The sequence below is a fragment of the Plectropomus leopardus genome, chromosome 5, assembly GCF_008729295.1.
Source record: "Plectropomus leopardus isolate mb chromosome 5, YSFRI_Pleo_2.0, whole genome shotgun sequence".
Taxonomy (NCBI): Eukaryota; Metazoa; Chordata; class Actinopteri; order Perciformes; family Serranidae; genus Plectropomus; species Plectropomus leopardus.
This window is the reverse complement of record NC_056467.1, coordinates 3,964,642-3,987,162: the sequence shown is the minus strand read 5'-3', so window position 1 is coordinate 3,987,162 and position 22,521 is coordinate 3,964,642. Positions and strand designations below refer to the sequence as shown.

The 22,521-nt window shown below is 39.2% G+C and overlaps 1 protein-coding gene across 1 annotated transcript in view; it reads left to right on the top strand.

The window, feature by feature from the left end:
- Nucleotides 1–22,521, top strand: part of zgc:153039 (uncharacterized protein LOC767698 homolog) — an 80,972-nt gene that overhangs the window by 46,434 nt on the left and 12,017 nt on the right. Inside the window, exons 9-10 of the mRNA XM_042487178.1 lie at nucleotides 4,002–4,126; nucleotides 22,123–22,315. Coding sequence (XP_042343112.1) covers nucleotides 4,002–4,126; nucleotides 22,123–22,315 — 318 coding nt within the window. The remainder of the gene's footprint in view (nucleotides 1–4,001; nucleotides 4,127–22,122; nucleotides 22,316–22,521) is intronic.

The following is a 22,521-nucleotide window of genomic DNA, read 5'->3' as shown; positions in this document are numbered from 1 at the left end:
TCAAAGGCCAAAGGCCAAGGTCACTGTTACCTGATCTTTCTCATTTTTGTGATCATGATATCTAAGAAACACCTTGAGGGACTTATTTTTGTCATGAACATTCACTTGGGCTCAAAAATGAACAGATTGTGGTGGTCAAAGGTCAAGGCTCTGGATTTCCAGCCTTTAATTTTATCTTTTTCAACACTGTCACGGCTCTCATTAACCTCTTTTCAAGTTGCAGCAGGCAGCTGTTTTCAGGGAAAAAGTTCTGATTAACCCACTTTCTGCCAAGTACAAAACAGCAAACAGATGAAATTTGCAAGTAGCTGGTGAAAATAGTGGAATATTTAGCAGCTTAAGAGCTAGATATTTTCCACAAAACATGATGAATGCAGAATCAGGGCTAAAGGGAGAGTGAAACTGGATTTGAATTTGTCCAGTGGCCAAATAAAAGATGCCAATGCTGTCTGTGCTCAACGTGCCCTAAATGGCCAAAATATACAAACAATGTAGATTTAAAATAAAAAATTCTAGTATGCAGACATAAATATTGGGTACCTCTGACAAGCGCTGGGTGAAATAGAGAACATTAAAAATCACAATATTTATTGCTAGTTACCATGATATTGATATTGTGATAATATTATATTGTTAAATATTGGCACTTTCACAAAATATTTTATATATTTTATGAAGTTTTTGACAAGTAATCATCAATAATGGAAATAAAATGACTTAGTGGGAGAAGGCAAATAATAGAACATCTAAAACAGTCTGGTAGGTTCAGAAAATTACATCACTTTAGAGTAATGCAGGCTTTAAAACCAGGAAAAAAATAACCTTTATGATATTACAAAATCTAAGACGATATCCAGTCTCATATCACAGCATTGATATAATACCCAGCCCTTCTTCTGACATTACAAATCTGAGCATAACTGTGGTTACTGTAGCAAAATGTAATGCAGGCGAAGCAATGGATGCTGCTCTCATTATTGGCTCTCACATCAATGGTAATTTGCAGTGAGCTCCACATGGACCTGTCCACACATTGTGGTGTCAGAGAACATGACAAGGAGCAGCACCTTAAATTGGGTCATTATTTCATTGCTCTATGAGAAGTCATCGAGTACTCCTCAGTCAGAGAGGGAGGGTGAAGTTCATGTATTCATGTGCTGTCAGTATTACTGGATGTACAACTCTTTCTTCAAATCCAGCTCTGAGAATTCTGAATGTAACTTGACTTGGCTGTGTTGTCACACAAGCTGCCATAAGTGAACATTGCTGAGTGCATGCAGCCAAACAGCAGCCTAGATACCATCTTAATTAAAGGTGAACATTAGCCTCCATCAGTGGCTCATAAAGTCGAGCCTGGAGACCACCTGCGGTTCCACAGTGGTCCCTGGAAATAATGTAGAATAATTCAGTTTCAACGGTGTGTTGCTCCTGAGATGTTAGTCAAATCTAACCTTGATGTCACCTCCCACCTACAGCACAGACAGATAATCATATCTGACTGCAGAAAATTGTTTTGTCTTTTGGGACCAGAATGGACTAATGCTTAAAGTCCGTGTAAAGTGATAACTAAAATGTGTTTTGAGTTTGTAACATCACAGAAAGATTTGTTATTAATCACCTGAACAAATTTGAATGACAAAAAAATCACCAAGTATGTAAAAGAAGGCCTCAAAATTATGAAAAAATGCACAGTATTTTCTGATCTGAAATGCTGGGGGCGTGTCCACCTGAGGAGTGGAAGCCACGCCCAATCGCGGGACTATGGCCATAATGCTTCTCGTTTTTATCCTGCTGCATTGTCAGGGGCAGGGTTATACTGAGTACAGCTCCAGTGCGTCATCGAGCTATGGTTTTAGGCCCGCTCAAAAAATCTTAAAACAGGAAAATGGTGAAAAATCTAACTCCACAATTCAGTACTATATAGTAAAGGGTCGTTGTAACATGTTTTCAACAATCAGTTTCCAACATTTATAATGTGTTTTGACACAAAGCTCTGAATTCACTTTACACGGACTTTAATTATCCACTGCCTTTGAAAACTTTGTGGAACCTCCAGTGTTGATATTCGTTCACTTAAACCCCCCTAATGTGTAGAATTTTCATTTCAACATTTTTTCAGATTTTCTGCAATTTATTCTTAGAGTTTAAAGTTAGGATCTAATAGAGGTTTTATTTTGTAGCCATTTACACTTTGCATAAATACCCTAATTTTTTGAAGCTCAAAGGATAATGAGTTTATTATCAAATCATCTTTTATTTCTTGTCACTCTTTTCGTATTAAAGAGAAAACAACTAATGTATAAAACATTCAGACAGCAGGGGTCTCATTTGTAGCTGGCTGTGACCTTGAATGGTGGACTTTCATCAGTGTTGGTGACCTTTGATGAACGTCGCTTTTACATGTTAATATGAGGAATGTCATTACGGCTGTAGCTCATTAAAGATATTTCAGGAACAGCTTAAAATTAAACTGGGTGCTGTTGTTTAGTAAATGTATCTGTAAGCCTTTGTTTGCTAATCTAACTGTCATTTGTGTGTGAAAACACACAGCGACCCTTTAAACGCCACAGTATAGCCCCGAGCACACAAAGTGAATTTAGATTTAGTCATTTTCAAACTTAGTTGCGGGTTTGAAGTGAAACGCATTGAATACTGGATTTAATTTCAGTAAAATACTAACAAATATCATGTCGTCGAGCAGGTTACAATGTCTTTTTATGCCTTCTCACCAGTGATAGCCGTGGCAGGAAGCATTATGTTTTACGGCTGTCTTTCCTCCCATCCCATTCTTACGAATGCAATATCACAAAAGGGCCTCGAGGGTTTTTTCTTCATATTCGGCACAAACATTCACTTGTACTCAATGACAAACTGATTAAAATATGGTGGTCAGAGTTCAAGGTTGCTATGACCTTGCATCCGTCTCATTATTGTAAATGCAGTTAAAGTATCTCATAAAGGCCTTGCAGGAATATCTTAAAATTTGGCCCAAATGTCCATTTGGACTCGAGGATGAACTGATTAGAATTTGGTGTTCAGAGGTCAAGGTCGCCGTGACCTTGAGTCTATCTGATTCGTGGTAATGCAATAAGGCCTTTAGGGACCAACTCAAAATTAGCACAAACACCCACTTGGACTCAAGGATGAACTGATTTGAATTAAGTGGCCAAAGTTCAAGGTCACTATGTCCTTAAAAAATATGTTTTTGGCCCTAACTCTAGAATTCATACAGTATTTATGACAACATTTTACATAAATGTCTAATAGGATAAAATGATGAAATCGCTTGACTTGACAGTACGAGGCTTAATACCACAAGGCTCATCAAAAGGAAAAGAGTTTCTCTGCTCTCTCCTTAAATCTCAGAATGACACTTGACAAGCATTTGTGATATCACAAGCAATTAGGAAGCCAATTGTGTAAACTTGAAACTTCCCCCCCACACACAAAGACTTGCAGTTAAGTAGGAGACGTGTCTAGGAGTTACATTTTTAAAATGAAATGCATTTAAATTGTCATAAATACTGGGTTTTTCGATGACAGAGAAGGAGAAGATGCCAGTTAAGAATTTGTAACAACGTAATTGAACTTTGGTTGTGGAAATACCATGTATTACTTAAAACAGACAAGTTTTAAACGTCCGGAAGCCTGTCGAAAGGGGGACTTTAATTCCCATACATAGACTCATGTAAGACTGATACATGAGCTTGTGTCACCTATTTCCATGTGAAGACAGATGGCAGTGAGGTAAACTATGTCAGTTGCCCATAAATCAGATTATTCATCACCTTATTTTAGCTTAAAAAGCACATGAACATGCAAATTACGTGATTGACTCCCTATTTCAGAGAACCATCTTTTGGAGTAAAAAATAGGTGCTGGAAAAGGTCGCACGAAAAGGCATTAAAATGCACTGTACTGTCCAACTTTGGATGACATGTTGCTGTGAATGTTAATCCCCCCTCTTTTCTCTCTTCCTTTGTTTTGTCCCTTCTTTCTAGCTGGTGCTTTTCTCAGGGAAGCTTAACATCATAGCCAGTATTGTGACCATCTTCTTCCTGTTGGTGTACGCGGCCGTGGACTTGGCGTGCCTCGCTCTGGAATGGGCCTCTGCACCTAATTTCAGGTACACGTGTCCCTTTTTTTGAAGGGATTGTTTAGATTTGTCAAAGTGGGGTTGTATCTCCTCTGTTCAGTAGGGTTAAATTACTGTTTTTCTCAGTCTGGCTTTGAGGAGAGCAATATAACGGCTGCAGTGAATTTAAATTTAATTTAGGTGGGACTTTTTAAGCCTCTGAGCCATGTTTTGGGGTGTCCGTCCATATGTACGTCCCATTCTCATGAACACGATATCAGAAGTACAACCTCAGGGAATTCCTTTAAAATTGGCACAGTCGTCTGCTTTGACTCAATGAACAACTGATCAGATTTTGGTGGTCAAAGGTCAAAGTCACTGTGACCTTGTCTTTCTCATTCTTGTGAACGTGATATCTTAAGAACACCTTTTGAGGGTTTTTTTTTTTCTTTTTTAAATGTGGCACAAACGTCAGCATGGACTCAATGATGAACTGATTAGGACAGAATGATGAAGTGACGAAATTTTACATCCAGACTGCAAAAGTCGACCTCACTGTGACATCATAACATCACATCACTTTTTTTGGCCATTAGTCAATGTCATACTGTATCTCAAAAACAGAAGTGGAGACATTTGGTCACTGTTTGGTGACACTTATCTTCGGTGTCCATCTTGAAACTGTACTGATGGTAGAGATCTTCTGTGCTGACGGAGGAAAGATGTGTGTGAAGTGGCGAAAAATTTTGTTTTGTTGCTGCCTTCCACCCACAACAGTAGATTTCTTAGCTTCCATGTTGGACTTGAACCTACTTCTCCAAACTGGGGGCGCACCAACTAAAATATACTGTATTTAAAATACTATCTAAGGAAATTAACTATCCCTTTAACACACACACACACACACACACACACATAATGATGAAGCCCTATGGCTGACACTTTTGGATATGATTTTGTGTAGATGAGGAAAAAGGGAGCACCTGCACATTGGCTTTATGCCACACAAGTTTATTTAAGGCACCGTTTCGTTCCTGCTTGGATCTTCGTCAGAACCATACCAATACCAAAACATAATACACACCAATAATCTGACGAGCTCTGTGGTTGCAGGTGTGGTTAACCATCTGAAACACTAAGGGTGGCCAAACAACTGACAATCAACAATTAAATAAATTACTTAGAAAATACATAAAAAAAGGAAATACAGTCGTGTCAAGGCCAAAGTACAAAATATTAAGCATATATCAATTGATATAATCATTAAATCAAGATTTTATATCAAAATACTTTATATTAGAATCTGTCATCATGGTACATCATCTACGTTCAAAGTTATATTAAATTAAGGTTAGAACAGAAGTAATCTCCAGGACATACAAAAATGACACCTAAAAAACAAATCAAACGCCAATAAAGGAAAAAGGGCATTATTCCAATAAAGGAATAAAAATCCCAATGAGTGAAGACACACACCTGTGATTTTGTGTAGCACATTTCCCTCACTAAACACACACTCCTCCTCCTCTCTGTTCTACCTCTGCCATTGTTTATGTATGTGTGTAAAGAGGTGGTTGTTTGCCAGCTGGATGCTGCTATGGTGACAGTGTACTAATTAAAAGGCATAAAACTGGCCACTCCTTATAGCCCCATACTGGTGAGGGACTGACAATAAAACTCTGTGTGTGTGTGTGTGTGTGTGTGTGTGTGTGTGTGTGTGTGTGTGTGTGTGTGTGTGTGTGTGTGTTTGTTTTTTTGGGGGCGCAGCCTGAACTGGATGCTGAAGTAACAGCGTGCGGAGATGTTTAGAGATTTAAATCAGTGTGTGTGGCTGTGTGTGTGTGTGTGTGTGTGTGTGTGTGTTTGTTGTTTGTATTTCGAGGACACTTGCAATGATCTTGATTTACAAAAGCTCCCTGAAGCCATTTTCACACAACATTACCTGAGGACAGTGTGTAGTGTACATGTAGCTCGATGACTGCATCATGACATCAACACCGCCCGGCTTTCCGGTTTCCTATTTTCCATGTTGATGGTGTCACAAACTTTGTAATCCAAATCAGGACTATCTTTAATTTATAAAAGTGCGTTCCCAAATCCAATAACCTATATTGTTTTTTCTAAAGACGTACCTTCCTTGATTAAACCTTTTCGCTGGCTGTAAAATAGATTTCAAACATGACAACTGCTACTGTTTTTATTTGTTCTGGAGGAGAGAAACTGTTTAAACACCATGCATCACTTCATTGTTGTGACAGATTGCCTCCAGCGCTGCATTTGCTGTTATATATTCCTCTGCAGTGATAGTTGGAAATGAGTCGTAAGACGTGTGAGAACATTTGCAGCTTTCCACATCAAGGACACATCCGTCAAGTCGAGCTGAAATCAGGATACAAACAGTGTAAACATACCGAACATCCAGAAAACAAAGTAATTATCGTCTCCGTAATATTGAATCTCGGCACAATGGGATTTATTCTACTGTTGTGCTCTAAATATTTTGCAGGATGATGTTAGTGGATTAAAAGGACAGATGGACTGCGACTGTCCTCTTTTGTGTCTTACCCTGCTGGGGCAGTTTTGAGATTGAATATGTCACTGAGAGGCGCTGAAATGGAGGGAGAGAAAAGACACAGTCTCCTGTTTTCTCATCTGCTATATTACAACCATTGATTTTTTTCTCTTAATGCTTTAAAGGTCTTGTGCAGGGGACAGCAACGTTTTCTATCAAAAGAGTCATTTTTGCCCCCCCCCCCCAAAAAAAACATTGCTGTTGGGCACAAACCTCATATTTCCGCGTTTCACTATTTTAATTTTTTTTCCATAAATTAATTGTATTGATCCCTCTCTATGTTTATCAGTGGGTTTTTCTCTACATTTCTCAATCAATGAAATGTATTTAAAAAAGCTTGTGACTAAACCTATCTCCATGAGATTTCTTTTAAAAACACAACTTTTTTCTCTAATTCCTAAAAAATACCAATTTTGGAGATCGGAGATTTGTGGACGACAGCAGCAATTATTAATAGATTAGCCTATCAACAGTACTAGTAGGTCTTAAGTGGGATATTAATGATTTTTTAGTACTTATTTTTGCAGAATCAGCACAGAAAGCAAACAAATTGAGCCAGTATCCACCATCTATAAATCCTCTATGATTTTCCTCCATGATTATTTGCTGTTTTGGATTTGGAATCAAAATGTAGCTCAGGGAGACTCAAGACAAGCCACTACAGTTGAGGTTTGGTTAAATAATGTATGTCTCACATTTTATTGGAGAAATATTAATACAGTTTTTATTCCGTGTACAGGCTGCAATTAAAATTGGATAATAAAAGACTCCCCTTAGGCCTACAATAAAGATGAATGAAAACGAAAAAAAAAAATATATATATATATATATACCTGTAATTTTTTGTCAAAGCCACAACGAACAAACTGGAGAAGTAATGATAACAGTACAGTTCTTAGCTTCAGGTGAGTATACACTAATAATAATAAACACAGTTATTATATTATATTTCATTTCTGCCAATCAATGCCCCTAAACCCTACAAACTGGGCCTTTAAATGTGAGCACAGAAAAGCTACAGAGCTATACATTTGAGGGAAATAACTTTTTTGTCTTTTAATTAAACTTTGTAGCAAAAATGTAATTTCGAATGAAATATGATTTCCTGTTATCTACTTTTAATGTATATTTGCCTTAATTATGAAGCAATTGTGCCTCATAATTGTTTTTTTAATACTTTAAAAAAAAATATATTCAGAGAGAGATGCTTTAAAGGAGCTGCTGTCACAACACATAAAAAAGAGCTTTAATAAAACCAGCAGTGCAGTTTGTAAGACAACACATTTTGGTGTTGTCTCCCTGTGGGTGTCAGGTGATTGACAGGAAGCAAAGTGAAATGTACACATCAGTATGAAAATGCTCAATTTAGCTGTTAAAAAACTAATTAATTTGTCATGTGCACAAAAAAGGACATTTAGAATACTTAAATAAACTGGGCTGCCAAGTGGAATATCCAAATCGTTGGAGCTACAATTTTTTGATAAAGGTAATAAGTATCACAACATACAATTATGAATTAAGCATTTTGGTGCTGCAGAGAGCCTAAAAAGTTATATTCAGGACATAAAGGAACATGCCTTTTTGCTACAAAGTGAAGCAAAAATTACTTTGTTTTTATGACTCTGCGCCGGCGATAGTCCCCAAGGCATTATGTTTTTAGGTTGTCCCTCCATGCATGCGATTTTTGTAAACGCAATATCTCAAAATGCCTGGAGGGAATTTCTTCACATTTGGCACAAATGTTCACTTTGACTCAATGATGAGCTGATTAGATATTGGTGGTCATAGGTGGAATGTTAAGGTCTGTCTTTTTCTCATGAATCTGATATCTCAAAAACATTTAGATTTTTTTTTTCAAATTTGGAGCGAATGTCCACTCGGACTCAGTTATGAACTAAGAGGATTTTTGGTGATCAAAGGTCAAGGTCAATGTGACTATGCTTCATTCTCATGAATGCAATAACTCAAAAAGCACAGAGGGAATTTCTTCAATTGGCACAAATCACAACTTGGACTAAACAACAAACTGGGTCAAGATCAATGTGACCTCACAAAACATGATTTGGCCATAACTCAAGGCTTCATGTGCACATTATGACAAAATTATATAATAGTGAAGATATGTTATTTTATATCCAAAAGGTCAAAGGTCACCTTAATTGTGACATCATAAAATCATAATTTTCTGCCAAAACATTTTTCTGTTCATTACCTAACGTTATATATCAGGAACAGAACGTGTTTTCACAGACAGGGATGTAAACCGCATGTGCAACTTACGTAGTTCGGGGAGGCAAACGACCGTAATTCTTGTTATATATTTTTCAGTTAGAATCAAATAAAATATTACTATTCAAACTAAAATTGCAGCACTTAAAGTCATTCCAATAATACAAAATATGTATTTATTTATTTATTTTTTTTTGTATATTTTGCAGTAATGTCAGTGTTTCCAACAGGCCACAACTGTTGGCGCCAAACCAAAGCTTGTCCGAGTGTTAGCCTCTGACGTGCAGCTAACAATGGATTTAACTCATGTTTAATGTTTTATCTCCTCATTGTACAGCTTCAGCACTCTGAGCTCAGTTCAGAGATCTGCTGGATTGTTGTGATGGATATTGGCTTACAAGTGAGAGACGTTTTAAGAAAATGCCTTTCCAAGTATATTTTTCACCAATGGAGAATAATGAACTCTGTGTCCTCTTAATGTGCACATACTTGTCAATTATTCAGCTTCACCTGCCCAAACCTGCATTTGCCTATTTGTCCCAGGTGCATACAGTAGTTTTCAAATACCTGACACCAGATACCAATGAAGTACAGTGCTACACTTTGTGTTTTTAAAGCTTTTTGTAAAGTTTTGAAATTTGAAGTACTTGCTTTACCTCGGATGCATCACATTTGTACGAATGCTAAAATGCATTTCAACTGCCACAAGAGTGCGCTGTTAACATCACTTTAGTGTCTATGTTGAAGTAGTGTGACAGAAACTGGGAACTAACTTTCTGTAGAGCACACTCAGAGTGCCCAGTGTTCTCTGGTGCCTCCCATGTATAGCGCTGCGTGCTATCTGCTCATGCTTTGTTATCACTTTGTGACCGCTGGCAAAGGCTACAGGACACAGCCGCAAAACTTTTCCTACTGCTGATCTCTCCTCTCCCTGTCGGCCGGGGGACCCGGGGCCCCCGGAGCTGATAAGGCGGCTTGTTGTCTGGCCGGCGGCCCGCTTTGGGCCTCCCTCCTTTTCCCCTGAGTTGTTAATTCTGCTCGTTCATTGTTGCTGTGTCACCGGGCAAATTTCAACGCCAGTTGTTTGTGTGTGTGTTTTTGTTTGTTTGTTTTCGTTTTTTTTGCCTGTGCTCTGTGCTGCTTTCACTCCTGCTCTCTGTCTGGCTCTCTCCCACATCTCTTTCCAGGCAAAAAGAATTAAAAGCCATTTAGCGCCGTCTCTCCCCCTGAGAACTGCTCTGTAATTAGCATAACTAATTTAGCAGAAATATTTCCCTTTCCCTTAAATTTGCTGTTGTGTAGGGGAGGGGAGGGATTGAAATTATGATGTAGCGGAAAAGATGCCTGCTTGTTAAGTATGTTTGCGTGCGTATGTGTGTGTGTGTGTGTGTGTGTGTGTAGAGTGAAGGTATGCAATTTGGAGACTGTTTGTGTGTCTCAGATCCAAGTCATGCTGGGTGTTTTTTTTTCCCCCCGATCATTGATGTGTGAGTGCATCTGTCTTTTGGACTATCTGTGTGTGTGTGTGTGTGTGTGTGTGTGTGTGTGTGTGTGTGTGTTGATTTTGTTTTATTTTATTTGTGTGTGTTTTCAGTCTTATCTTTGTGTGTGTGTGTGTGTGTGTGTGTGTGTGTGTGTGTGTGTGTGTGTGTGTGTGTGTGTTTTGTGCGAGGAGGCGTCTGTTGGCTGCAGCTTTATCAGCAGCGGCTCCAGCTGCGTGGGCTGTTCTTCAGGGGGTGCTGTATGTCCTGCTGCTGATGCTGCATGGGCACCGGCCACTTGTTCTTGTGGCTTAAACACGCATGAACACACACACACACAAATGTACACACACAGTATCACAGGCTCACTGGCCAGGATTCAGGATCAAGCGAGCGCTGCACACTGTTGCCAAACGATGTTTTGTGGAAGCGTGGAGCTCGGTCACACACAGGCGATGACCTTCAGTTGGAGTGGGCAACTGAAAAGCTCAACAACTGGCAGCTCAACAGAAACGCACACACTTTTATACTTTTACCAGCTTGGTGCCGTGTGATGTCCAAATGACAGCAGCATTCTCCACAGCTTCCATAATTGTCTTTGTAATAATCTGTGAATTGACCAGCTGAATCATTAGCTCGGAAAACAAAAGCTTTGTCCTCTGTCAGGCCCGTCCTTTGTCCACATACGAGTCAGAGTGATTTGACAGATTGGACTGTGTTAAAATCCAGATGGATCATCAACTGTGTCTGGATGAATGAGGGAAAATAGGTTGTTAGAGGGTCATTATGTGTTAATGGAGGGGTATGACTTGATGATGGTTGTAGATTAAACCTGCCTCAGTGCCAAACTGAAATTTAGAGCTTTATATTTTTATACAGAGCTCAAATTGGCCCCATTTTTCTGCAGATTATTTGTCAGTTGCTTATAGGTAGACTGTTTCTCAACTTGGATGTCATGTTACATTAAAAAGACACTTTGTTTACTCGTGTATGATTCATAGAGAGTATCACTCTGTTTGTAAAACTGTTGTAAAATGACTTCTGTAACTCTGGAAGATGTGGACATGTACCAGGCAGGGAGGGTCTATCGTTAGATGTTATGGTGTTGCCTTTTGGGAAATGTAGGATTCAGTGTCTTGGAGCTTTACCCATACTAGAGACTAATTAGTCTCCACCACTAGTCTCAAATAGGGCTGGGTGATATGTCTTAAAATAATATCAAAGTACAAGGTAGATTTTAGAACGTTTAGAGGAAAAAAAGAAATTAAAATTATCGGCGTATTTTAAGGCTGTATCACGATACACGATATACATCACATTTTTAAATGTCTTTTAAAGAAACATAAACTTCTAAAATACAGAATTACTGAATGAACTGCAGTTACAATGGAGTTAAATAAAGTAGCTACTGTCATATAATAAAGTTGAATACACTACCATTATAACATTTAATGAAATACGGGTATAAGGATGTTAAATACTATGCTGTATTGCCAGTGTTGGGATGCTGCTGCCTGACGTAACGTCTCATACACTGACTGACCTCTCTCTTATAGAAGCTGGCAGCACCCCCTGTGTGTGTGTGTGTGTGTGTGTGTGTAAGGATAAAGTTTCTGTCCCCGCTTTTCCCCAATTATGACGTGTCTTTTGGCTAAAGGCCGGGTCTCCTCTCTCCATCTTCATCCATTCCTTTTTCTTAATGTCTCTAAGGGCTTGATTGGCGGCGATTAGTTCAGGGTGCTTTTGCTGTGTCAGCTAAGTGACATCAGTCACTGGAGAACAAGAGAGACGGCAGAAGGGGGTGAGAGCGAGGTGATTGTATGGAGCCGTTGCTGCTGATGGTGGAGGGACATCGGAGACAAAAAAGATGGGTGGGGGAGGGCGGATCTGGTGGGCGAGCTTTTATCGTAATTGCACCCGCTCTCCAATGGGATGGAGAGAGGGAGAAGATGAGAGGACTGTGGGCACCGCTGATGCTAAGTGATCAAGTCAAGAAGAAATAAAAGAAAAGTTTTAAGACAGGAGGTCAGTGCGGTGCAACAGTGGGCACGGGATAGGATGGGGCTGATTTGTTGGGATGATATTGTCATCCACTTAAGCTCTGTAGCTTTCTACCCAACAAGTCAATATGTTTTATTAGTTTTTCTTTTCAAAAGTCTCGCGGGCAAGTTGTTCCACTACGTTTTGGGAGATTTTACTCAACAAATTCAGTAAAACCTGCAATGAAACCCATCCAACTCTGGCTCTGAGCACTGATATCCATCGAAATATTTTCATTACTGTGATATTCAGCAATGAGCTTGAGTGTCCCATGTGGTCTAAATGCTGTGTCAGAGGACTCTCCACCAGGACAAGAGTACTTTTTTCAATTTGTCTGGAATGTATATGCTTAAAAATAGTCAGATAAAACTCACCAAATGGCAGAGTCAACTGCTTGAATTTTGAACAGGCAGAAATCTTGTGTTTACATCAGTAAACTGAACACAGCAGGCTCATGTTAAGAAACCCAGCCGGTGTGATGCTATATGCCAAAGGATGCCAAAGGGACAAGAGAGGAAATATTGCTGAGGAGTAAGTTTTATATTTTGCTCAGAAAGGACAACTTCAGCATGATTATGATTCTTGCTCTCAGTCCCTTTATGGGTGAGAAGTAAAAATATCAAATCAACTTGAAAACACTGATCTACAGCAGAGATATATTGTAGAATAGTATATGTTGGCCAATGAGGAATAAGAAAGTGCTGCATAGAAAAGCCAACTTGAGGTGTATCCATTGCACATTTTGTCTGTGTTTCTCATCCTCAGGAGTCAAAAGCTTGTGACATACTTTCCACATTGGACGTTCACGAATAGCTGCAGAATTAACCAGGGGCATATGTGGTTTCATTTATACTATAATTGATGGTCCGCTTCAGTCTGGCATGAGTGCGTGCACATTTTTCGATCCACACTCCCCACTAGTTCTCACGTGTCTTTTTATTTCTTTAAAAACAATTCATAGAAATATGAGAAATGCCGGATCTCCATGCACAAATTTTCTTCAAAACAAGCATCTATTTTGTCATCTTCTTCTTTTGGCCAACCGGCCAGAGGTGCATACGCCACTAACTGGACTGAAGAGTGGAAAAAGCAAATGGCACGCACAGTCAGCGTGCCTTCTATGCCTACAGTTGGCCTCCACCTCGGGGTCCTTACCTACCCTCTCAGACATGGGACGATGACATAATTGTCACAGGGACCAGAGCAGACCCTGGTGTACTAGTCCATTCTCACTTTGAACTCCTCAAATAGTGCCGCTCTGTCAGTGCTCTCCACATACAAGCATGATGCCAAAAGCCACCTTCTGCATCCAACCAGAATGCAGCTGGATGGCGTCAGATGAGAATGCAGTCGGACAGCGTTGTTAATGTAAGCCGGTGGACAGCCACAAGGCACCGGACCGGACACATCCACATGCAGCTTGCTCGGGCAGCGTAACATGAGAACGTGTCTGGACGGAACCAGTTGTGTGCGCATAGAACACCGAATGGCAGCGTCTGGTAATGACGCTACCGGTAACCACGTAATATACGGAGCCTAAGTGCAAGTATAGGGTGGGCGGGTGGAGAGGTGGACAGGTCTCACAAACTTTTGCGCGGGAATGTGTGTGTGTGTGTGTGTGTGTGTGTTTGTTTGTTTGTTTTTTCTACCCCTTATCATGTGCCTTTTTTTGCCTAAACCTAACCATCCCTGACTTTGTTACCTAATCCCAACCATCAAGACCGTCAGTGCTGTTGTGTAAACATAAGGAGCATGTTGCTTTCTACGTGCTGTGACATCACGTTAACGGGCTGCTTAATCCCACTGTGATGTCATCTGAAGTAAAACATTGAAGGTAGGTAGACGCTAAAGGTCACTGACAGAGCGGCATCATGTGACGAGTCTTAGAGTGAGAACGCATTGAATGGACACGCAGATAGAGAAAATCTGAATTAATTTTTATTAAGCTTGAGCTAAATGGGAATGTCGGCATGCTAACAGGCTTTCAATGACAGTGCTAATGTGCTGATACATAGCTGGATGTGTTAACCATGTTCATCAACATTTGTTGATTGAAATCACACAAAATACAGCTGGCGCTCATAGTAACATTATTAGTTTGGCTTGTATTTGTGTCTGAAGGACAGCACGGTGGTGCAGAAGTTCACGCTGTCACCTTACAGCAAGAGGGTTTCAGGTCCAAACCCATCCGCCGGCCGACTGGGGCTCTGCAGTGTGGAGTTTGCATGTTCCCCTAATGAGAACAAGTGTTTCTCTTGCTTTCTCCCTCAGTCTAAAGACATGCAGGTTAACTGGAGAATCTAAAAGATTGCCCCTAGGTGTGACTGTGAGCATGAATGGTTGTCTGTCTCTATGTCTCAGCCCTTCGATTGTCTGGCGACCTGTCCTGGGTGTTCCCCACCTCTTGCCAAATGTCTGCTGGGAGAGGCTCCAGCACACCCACAACCCTTAACAGGATAAGTGGTTTCGGATAATGAACGAATGGTTCTGAATAAAAGTGTTGGACAAATGAAAATTGTGACCTGATGAAGGCACTAGATGAAAAAGTCAGATGATCCCCAAAGTTATTGGAATTCATCCGGAGTGGAACAAGTGTGTCTGAACCAAATGTCATGGCATAGTTGTGAAGTTATTTCACTTAAAAAAATGGCAGATTGCTGGTGTCAAATATCAAAGGATAGCCAAAGTTACGAGTCTTCATCCTCTGAGGACCATGCATATCTAAGCCAGACTTCAAGGCAATCCATCAAATAGTTTTGGAGACATTTTCAGTCTGAACCAGCTGAAACACTGATACACTTATTTGAAATTTACAACTCTAAAATTTTGAGATGTCTCAAAAATCCACTATTGATCTGGTTCAACTAGTCCTATTAATTATGTCAAACAGGGTTGAGATACTGTCTCAGTTACACAGGATGAAACGCTTGAATATCAGTGCAACATAACAACTTTCCGCAGCTTCAGTCTTTTTAAGTTATTCACTTTCAAGCTTCTGACTTTAGACCTGCTCACATTTCCCTGTGCTCCTCCCTTATTTATGAGGAAAACTTGACCAAAAGGGGGTATAATGACTGTCTCATGGCTTTCTCTGTCTGTCCATCCCTCTGTTTCTTTTCTTCTTTTAAGCGTCCTGGTGGTCACACTCCCCTGCTCTCCTCTCGATACTTCCTCCCGCTGCATGGTGTTTGACTTTTAAGAGTCTAAGTCTGTTAGTTTATCTGTGGAGGAAGCCGGTCGGTCATTAGAGCCACATTGTATAATTACAGCTAGGGATTTTTTAATGGCTGTTTATCCACACACCTGCAGTTATTGCAGGGAAATTGGGGTCAATTATATGATCCTCCAAATATGTGGGTGTTTCCATGAGCTGCGTCGCTCCCAAACTCCAAGACCTCTCCAACTCATTTTCACCTAAATGGCACCCACACTTATGAAAGTATAGCTTAACAGCTACACATATGTGCCATGAATACAACTGAGACTCGTTCATATATGGATTCCAGCTCACATCGAGAGGTCTCCAGCAGCCTGCAGCGGCAGCTCATTATCGACGTTGGGTGTTTGTTTTAATTGCTCCTGTCCCAGCATTAACTCCATATTTGTTTTGATTCTGCCGAGCAGTCACGCATTAGAAAGTGGGGTGTGTGTGTGTGTGTGTGTGTGTGTGTGTGTGTGTGTGTGTGAGGAGAAATTAAGTTGAAGTAATTATGGTTTGTCTGACACTGAGATTGAGACATCACTTTTGGTTCAAATGTGACCTTTTCAAGGAATATTTCAGCATAACTTACAGATTGCATTACTGAAATGTGTATTCTTTCTTAACGAATAATTTATTTATCTTGCCAACGTGACTATTCAATGTAAGCAACACCCCTCAATCATTGTGGAGGGTATGTCTACTTTGCTCGAGTGTGTGTTGCCTGCCCCCGAGTCTATCTGCATATATAGCAGTAGCTGCCACACACTGTTAATTAGTATTCAACTTGCAGTGTTTGTACGCCATAATAGTAAAACGACCAGATAGCTGCAGCCTGGGTTGTAGGAGCATCTGCATCCCTCACAAACACTTGAAAATTAGACAGTATGGGGCAAGAGGTTTTTAAAAAATCATGATGTGAAAAGCCAAGCAAGTTGAGCCTCAGCAACAAAAATACAGGATGTTTGTCTCACAGCAGAAATTAGCATTGAGCTGAATAAAGTTACACCATGAAAGTCTCAATAAAATCACATTATGAGCTTCAACAATATTGAAAGGTGTTTTTAAATATCTTATGCACACTCTAAAATGTTATTTGGCTCAACAGCAACAAAAAATAACACAACGGTTTGTATCATTCTTTTTGAGTTATGACAATTGAAATCACATGCAACTCACTACAATTAGCTTCATCTCTATAATCAAAGGCATTTTAAGTAGCATTTACTTAATAACTGATAGCAAAACTCAAGTTTTTAGGTAAGAAATGTCCTCGTAGTTGTTTGGCCTGCAGGTTCCTAACACAGTCTTAACTGTCTAAAGATTCCCAGGCGTTTCAAGAGGTCAAGGGAGGGGACTTAAAATCCTAAACTGAAGGTGGCAAAGTTAAATTATCCAATTTCATTACCAACTTAAATTTTGTTTTAAATCAGTTATTACATAATTTAGTTTAAATTTCACACAATACTAAGTTAATGTAATTATTAACATTATTATGTCAACGTAACTCATCAAAATTATGTTTTCAGCTTATCTAAATCAATACATTTGAATTTGTATCCTGTAGCATGCATTTAATTAGGTGGTGGTGATAGGTCCCCTGAATTACTTTTTAGAGTGTAGCTGATGTGTTCTGCTTTAGATCTTTCTGCTTTTACTTGTGGCTTTTTTCATTTCCCCAAATTTCTTAATGAACAATAGGCATTAAATGCTCTCAGAACTGTATTCCTATCAGAGTGGAAAGCGTGTGAATGGGGGATTTAGACTATCACGTGACACTAAAACTCCAGTGAAACCCAGACAAAAGGAAATCATTCATGGGTGTAGCAGCGTTTTAAAGGATTTCTTCACTGTTGGTGAAAGTTAGTTCATTTTCCAGATGGCTCACTCGCTCTCATGAAATTGCTGCATTTTATGGTCTTTACTTTTGGAAAGTAAAAGAAGATGGTTAACACTCACTTTCTTTCACTCAAACCAGTCAGCGTGAGCCATCAGATCTTAGTTTAAAAGAAAAAATAGGCACTTGAACTCATATACAAAGACTCAAGTAAAAGTGTACAGACCATTTCAAAATAAAATCATTCTAATTAATCCCAAATTCATAAATTCAACTGTAGAACCATGTTAAGAACTTAATCAATGCAAAACCTATCTAATACAACGTGCATGCTGCTTTTATCAAGAGATTAACATGTCTTGAAATGCATTATGGAGCCGAAGCTGCTGTGTCACATTTTAAGATATGTTGTGACCATTAACAGTGTGAGATACCAAAGAATTATAACCACCATATGAATGACGATCATATAAACAACAGCACTTTTCTAGTTATTTGTGTCTGTCCAATTAACTTAAAAAAAAAAAAAAAAAAACACCATCTGGCCTTGTCTGCCGATTTGTGATGCTGTGTGTTCACATCACGCTGCTGGCAAACATCCAGTCAATAAAATGATTTCCTGAAGAAATTCCTTCATTTGTTCAGGTGTTGTTGTCCTGCGACATGTGATTGTCTCAGCAGTTTAAGGGAGATAAGACCAGTGATATGACTGGCTGAGAGTGTATATACAATCGCCACACCCCTTAAGCTGTAGTAAATTTCACCCAAACCTTTTGCATTTGCACTGCTGCACAAACATGAACTAAGCTGCAGCCTCCAAGAATGAAAAATGAAGCCAATGCAGAACTTCCAAAAACTGTAGTTTGTCAAATGGCCACTTGAGGCTGACTCCAAAACAGAGTCAATCCCCAGAGACTGCCATGTTAAAATGTTTACAGCATGGTACAAAAAACGGTGTTGGTCTCTATGGCTAATTTTAACATTTATGACAATTGTAAAGGGGATAAATTGTTCCATAGACCCAAAGGTACAAATATTTAAGGGCCAGACTGCTTCGAGTGACAGACTGCGAGGTATTGCAAGTCTGTGAGTCAGATCCACCCCTTGCTCTTTAACAGCTCCAACCCCTTTATTATCCAAATATGGTCACCCCTGACTCCAAAACAACTAGATGGTGATGGCCGAAATGCAGATTTCAAGGCTTCAAAACAGAAACCAATGGGTGGCGTTGTGGTGGCTACATCCTTATTTTTACAGTCTATCACACAAACCCAACCAAGCTCAAGACCTACCGCTTTGCACTTGTTGTTACACTTGCACGTTTTAAATAGTCTGCAGCCATGCATTTTGAGCTGAATGCCAACATTAGCTCGATAACATGCTCACAATAACAATGCTAGCATGCTGACGATTAGCAGGTGTGGTGTTTACCATGTTCTGCATCTTAATTTTGTTTTCAGCGTGCTAACATAAGCTAATCAGCACTTAGCAATGGCAGGGGCTGATGGGAATGCCAAGGTATGGAACAATTAATAGTATGACATCATATTTACAAAAGATAAGGAGTTAAGGCATCACCATAGTGATAACAAAGTCATTATGATTCATAGCTCAAACATTGTGGATATATGTATCCAAATTCAGAGCAATCCACACAGTTGTGAAAGAAATTTACTATGCATCATTACAATACACAGCATGCAGTCTTAATATTTAAAAATCTTTCCGTCCCTCAAGTAACAAGTTTCTGTCAACTACTTTTCAATGAAATCCTAACATAAACGAACTAAAGAAAGGGAGTCATCAAGTATTAAAAAAAAAAAAAAAGACCACTCAAGATCTGACTGAAAAAATTAATCTGTCGTTGCTTTATGAAAAATGGACCTGAGAGTGTGGGAATAAGGTCAGTAAGTAGTAATACTCTGCCTGAAAATCTTTCCTCTTGCTAGACTTTAATAATTCAGTTTGAGATTTTTTTTTCATTAGCTCGTTGAACCCAGGTGGATGGATAAGATGGATAACCATGTTAGAAAAACTTGATTTCTTTCCAGCCTCATTTTCAGTGAAACCCTCAGTGGTTTGTTAAATCCCTCCCAGTCAAAAGAGCTGACGTTTGGGAAGAGCCTCTTTTGAGGTGTTAGATTTAAGCTAGTAGCTAACAAAAGGATCTTATCGTATCCTCTGAAAACTTTAAACAGAGACATGGCACATTTATAACCTGCATGTACTTAAAAGGTCCATGTTCATACACACTAAAAATCAAGGCAGAGGAATGGATCTAAAGGGTACAAATGTTTTGTCGCTTGAGTTTTACCCTACCAGGGTGTGAGCACTGTACCTTTGAACATTGGTACTTTTTTGTACCTTCCTACACCCGTAGTGACACAAAAGTAGCTGGTACAAAAATATACCATTTGGATCGGTGCCTAATGAGGTACGGTTAGATTGACGTGCCAATTTGTACCTTTATGAGGCAAAAACATACCCTTAAATTTAGCGACAGAACATTAACAATTATTCAGCAACATTACTAAAAAAACTAACATTTAGTTTACATAATATAACAAATTCTGGGACAAATTCATCTTCTGAGCCCCTCGCTCAAACTGAACAATACTCTTCAGAGAGTGGACCCTCTCAGTCCAACCCAGTCCCAATGAGGAGGTGCTTCCTTACATCGAAGGTAGATTTCAAGTCTTTTTGGTAACTGAGGTTCAGCATGTACAGCAGTCCTATAAGATTAATAAATCAATGTTTCGAGTAATTATCACACATCAGAACCCCCTTTTTTTATTTCTAATGCCTCCACGCCGGCAGCAGCAGTGGTTATAGGCATCATGTTCTCGTATTGTCCGTATGTCTGTCCATCCATCTGTCTGTTCCAGTCTCGTGAATGGGATATCTCAAGAACGCCCTGAGAGAATTTCTTTCTTCTTGGCACAAACATCTACGTGGATTCGAGAATAAAATTTAATGGTCGAAGGTAAAAAGTCAAACGTCATTGACCAACCCAAACATGCTTTTGGCCACAGGTCATACACTTATTGTGATCAAATGTTGCACAAATGTATAATATAATAAAATGAAGTGATGATATTTTATATCCCAAAGGTCAGCTTCACTGTGACCTCATAATGTTCTGCACACACTTTTTTGGCCATCATTCAGCACCATAACTGTGGTGATTATATAGATCTTCTGTGCTGCCAAACCACATTTCTCCAAAAAAACACATTGAATAGCTTTGAAGGAATTCCAGTTTCATTATTAGAAAATTTCTCATTTTTGAAGCATGTGGTATTGTTATACAAGTATTCTGTCCCCTTAATCTGCAGAAAATGTTTGCACATATGTATGACAGAACCTGATTTGAAGTCTAAAGAGAGTGGGTAAAACATGTCTGTTAAATCGAGAACAAACAAATCAGGCTTTTGTTAGCAACAACGGGATAATAAATTATAAAGTGAGAGGAGTTGCTTGGTGTGATAAAAGGCATTTTAGCATCTTTACTATTTGGTTTATTTTCACCTCTCTCATCAACCTCATTTCCAGCTGCAGCAGGCAGCGAAAACTCTGATAAACCCGTAGTGCACTACCTGCCCTGCACCGAATGGCAGACAGATAAAGTTAGCGAGTTGCTGGTAAACAGTGGAGGACTTACAGTTGTGGCTGAAGACCCAGGTATCTCTCAGAGGAGTTGACACAGATAAAAAAAAAAATACATGTCCAGGACTCCAGTTGAATGCTAATGTTTGACTGTCTGCTGGATGGGAAGATAAGCCACTGTTTGCTAACACATTCGCCATGTCAGCTTGATAAGGTGATAGTGTGTCATGTTTACAGCTTGTTGTGCTGCCCTCAAGTGTAAAAATCAATGTAAGGAGATTTTGCTTATCAAGTTCAGCACAGGCTGTTTCTTTGGGTTATTGAATGAAGGCAAAGAAACTGTAGGTTTATCCCTTTGAAACATGAGAAAATTGGTTTGATTTCTTTCAAAAACATGGAAAGAAGGCAATGTGTAAATTAAGACATGACCTAAAAGTTAGCAAAAAATCAGTTAGTTTAAAAAAAACCCATTAAAATTAAGTACAAAAAAAATTTAAAAATGCTGAAAGAGGAATATAAAATTGAACAAAAAAAATAGCTTTAAAAGTCTAAAAATGAGTTTTAAAAAAAGAGGGAGGGATTATTTTAAAAAAAAAATCCAAAAGTAATAGGGGAAAATGGCCAGAAAATTATCTTAATAATTAGATATATTAAATAATTAGATATGTTAAAGGATATATATAATAATTATAATATAATTTTTTTTTTTTTTCCCTAACATTTTACCCTTTTTTTTTGCTTATTTTAAAAAACTCCCCCCTTTTTTAAAACTAATTTAACTAATAACCAGAAAATTAAGCAATTTGTCAATTGTTGTTTCTTGCAGTTTGTGGGACATTTCTTGCCAAGTTGGTCATTAACTTTTTTCTGGATGTTTCAATCATGTTTTGAATCAAACCTGTTTGCTCAATTTTCAAAAGTTGGAAATGCTTGTGAAAGGTGCCTAGAGTCAGTACAATAAAGCTGGTGTCAATCCAGGTTTCAAAGGGTTAAAAGAGTATAAAGAGTCATCTAAAGTCAAAATTGATATATATACAAGCTATGCTTCCACCCCAACCTTTACCTCTCCCTTTTTCTTCTTAGGCCCACCTTTCGTTACTTCACCTGGCATACGTGTGTGTTGGGCATCGTGGGTTGCGCTGTCATGATGTTCCTGATCAATGCCATCTACGCCTCAGCCAGCATCGCCTTCATGCTGCTGCTGCTTCTGCTGATTCACTACCTCAGTCCCACCTCCAGCTGGGGCTACATCAGCCAGGCTCTCATTTTCCACCAGGTCTGTCACACACACACATACACACACAGACGCACACACACACAGATGCACACTCTCAATACTGCCTTGTCATTATGAGAGCAACTAAAATCTCATCCCCATAGCTTTACAAGAGCCTGTACCTCTGCCAAGTAATCGTTCTATCCGGTTTATGGAGACGCACAGACACGCACACACACAGAGACTGATCTCTGCCGCCGCTCCCT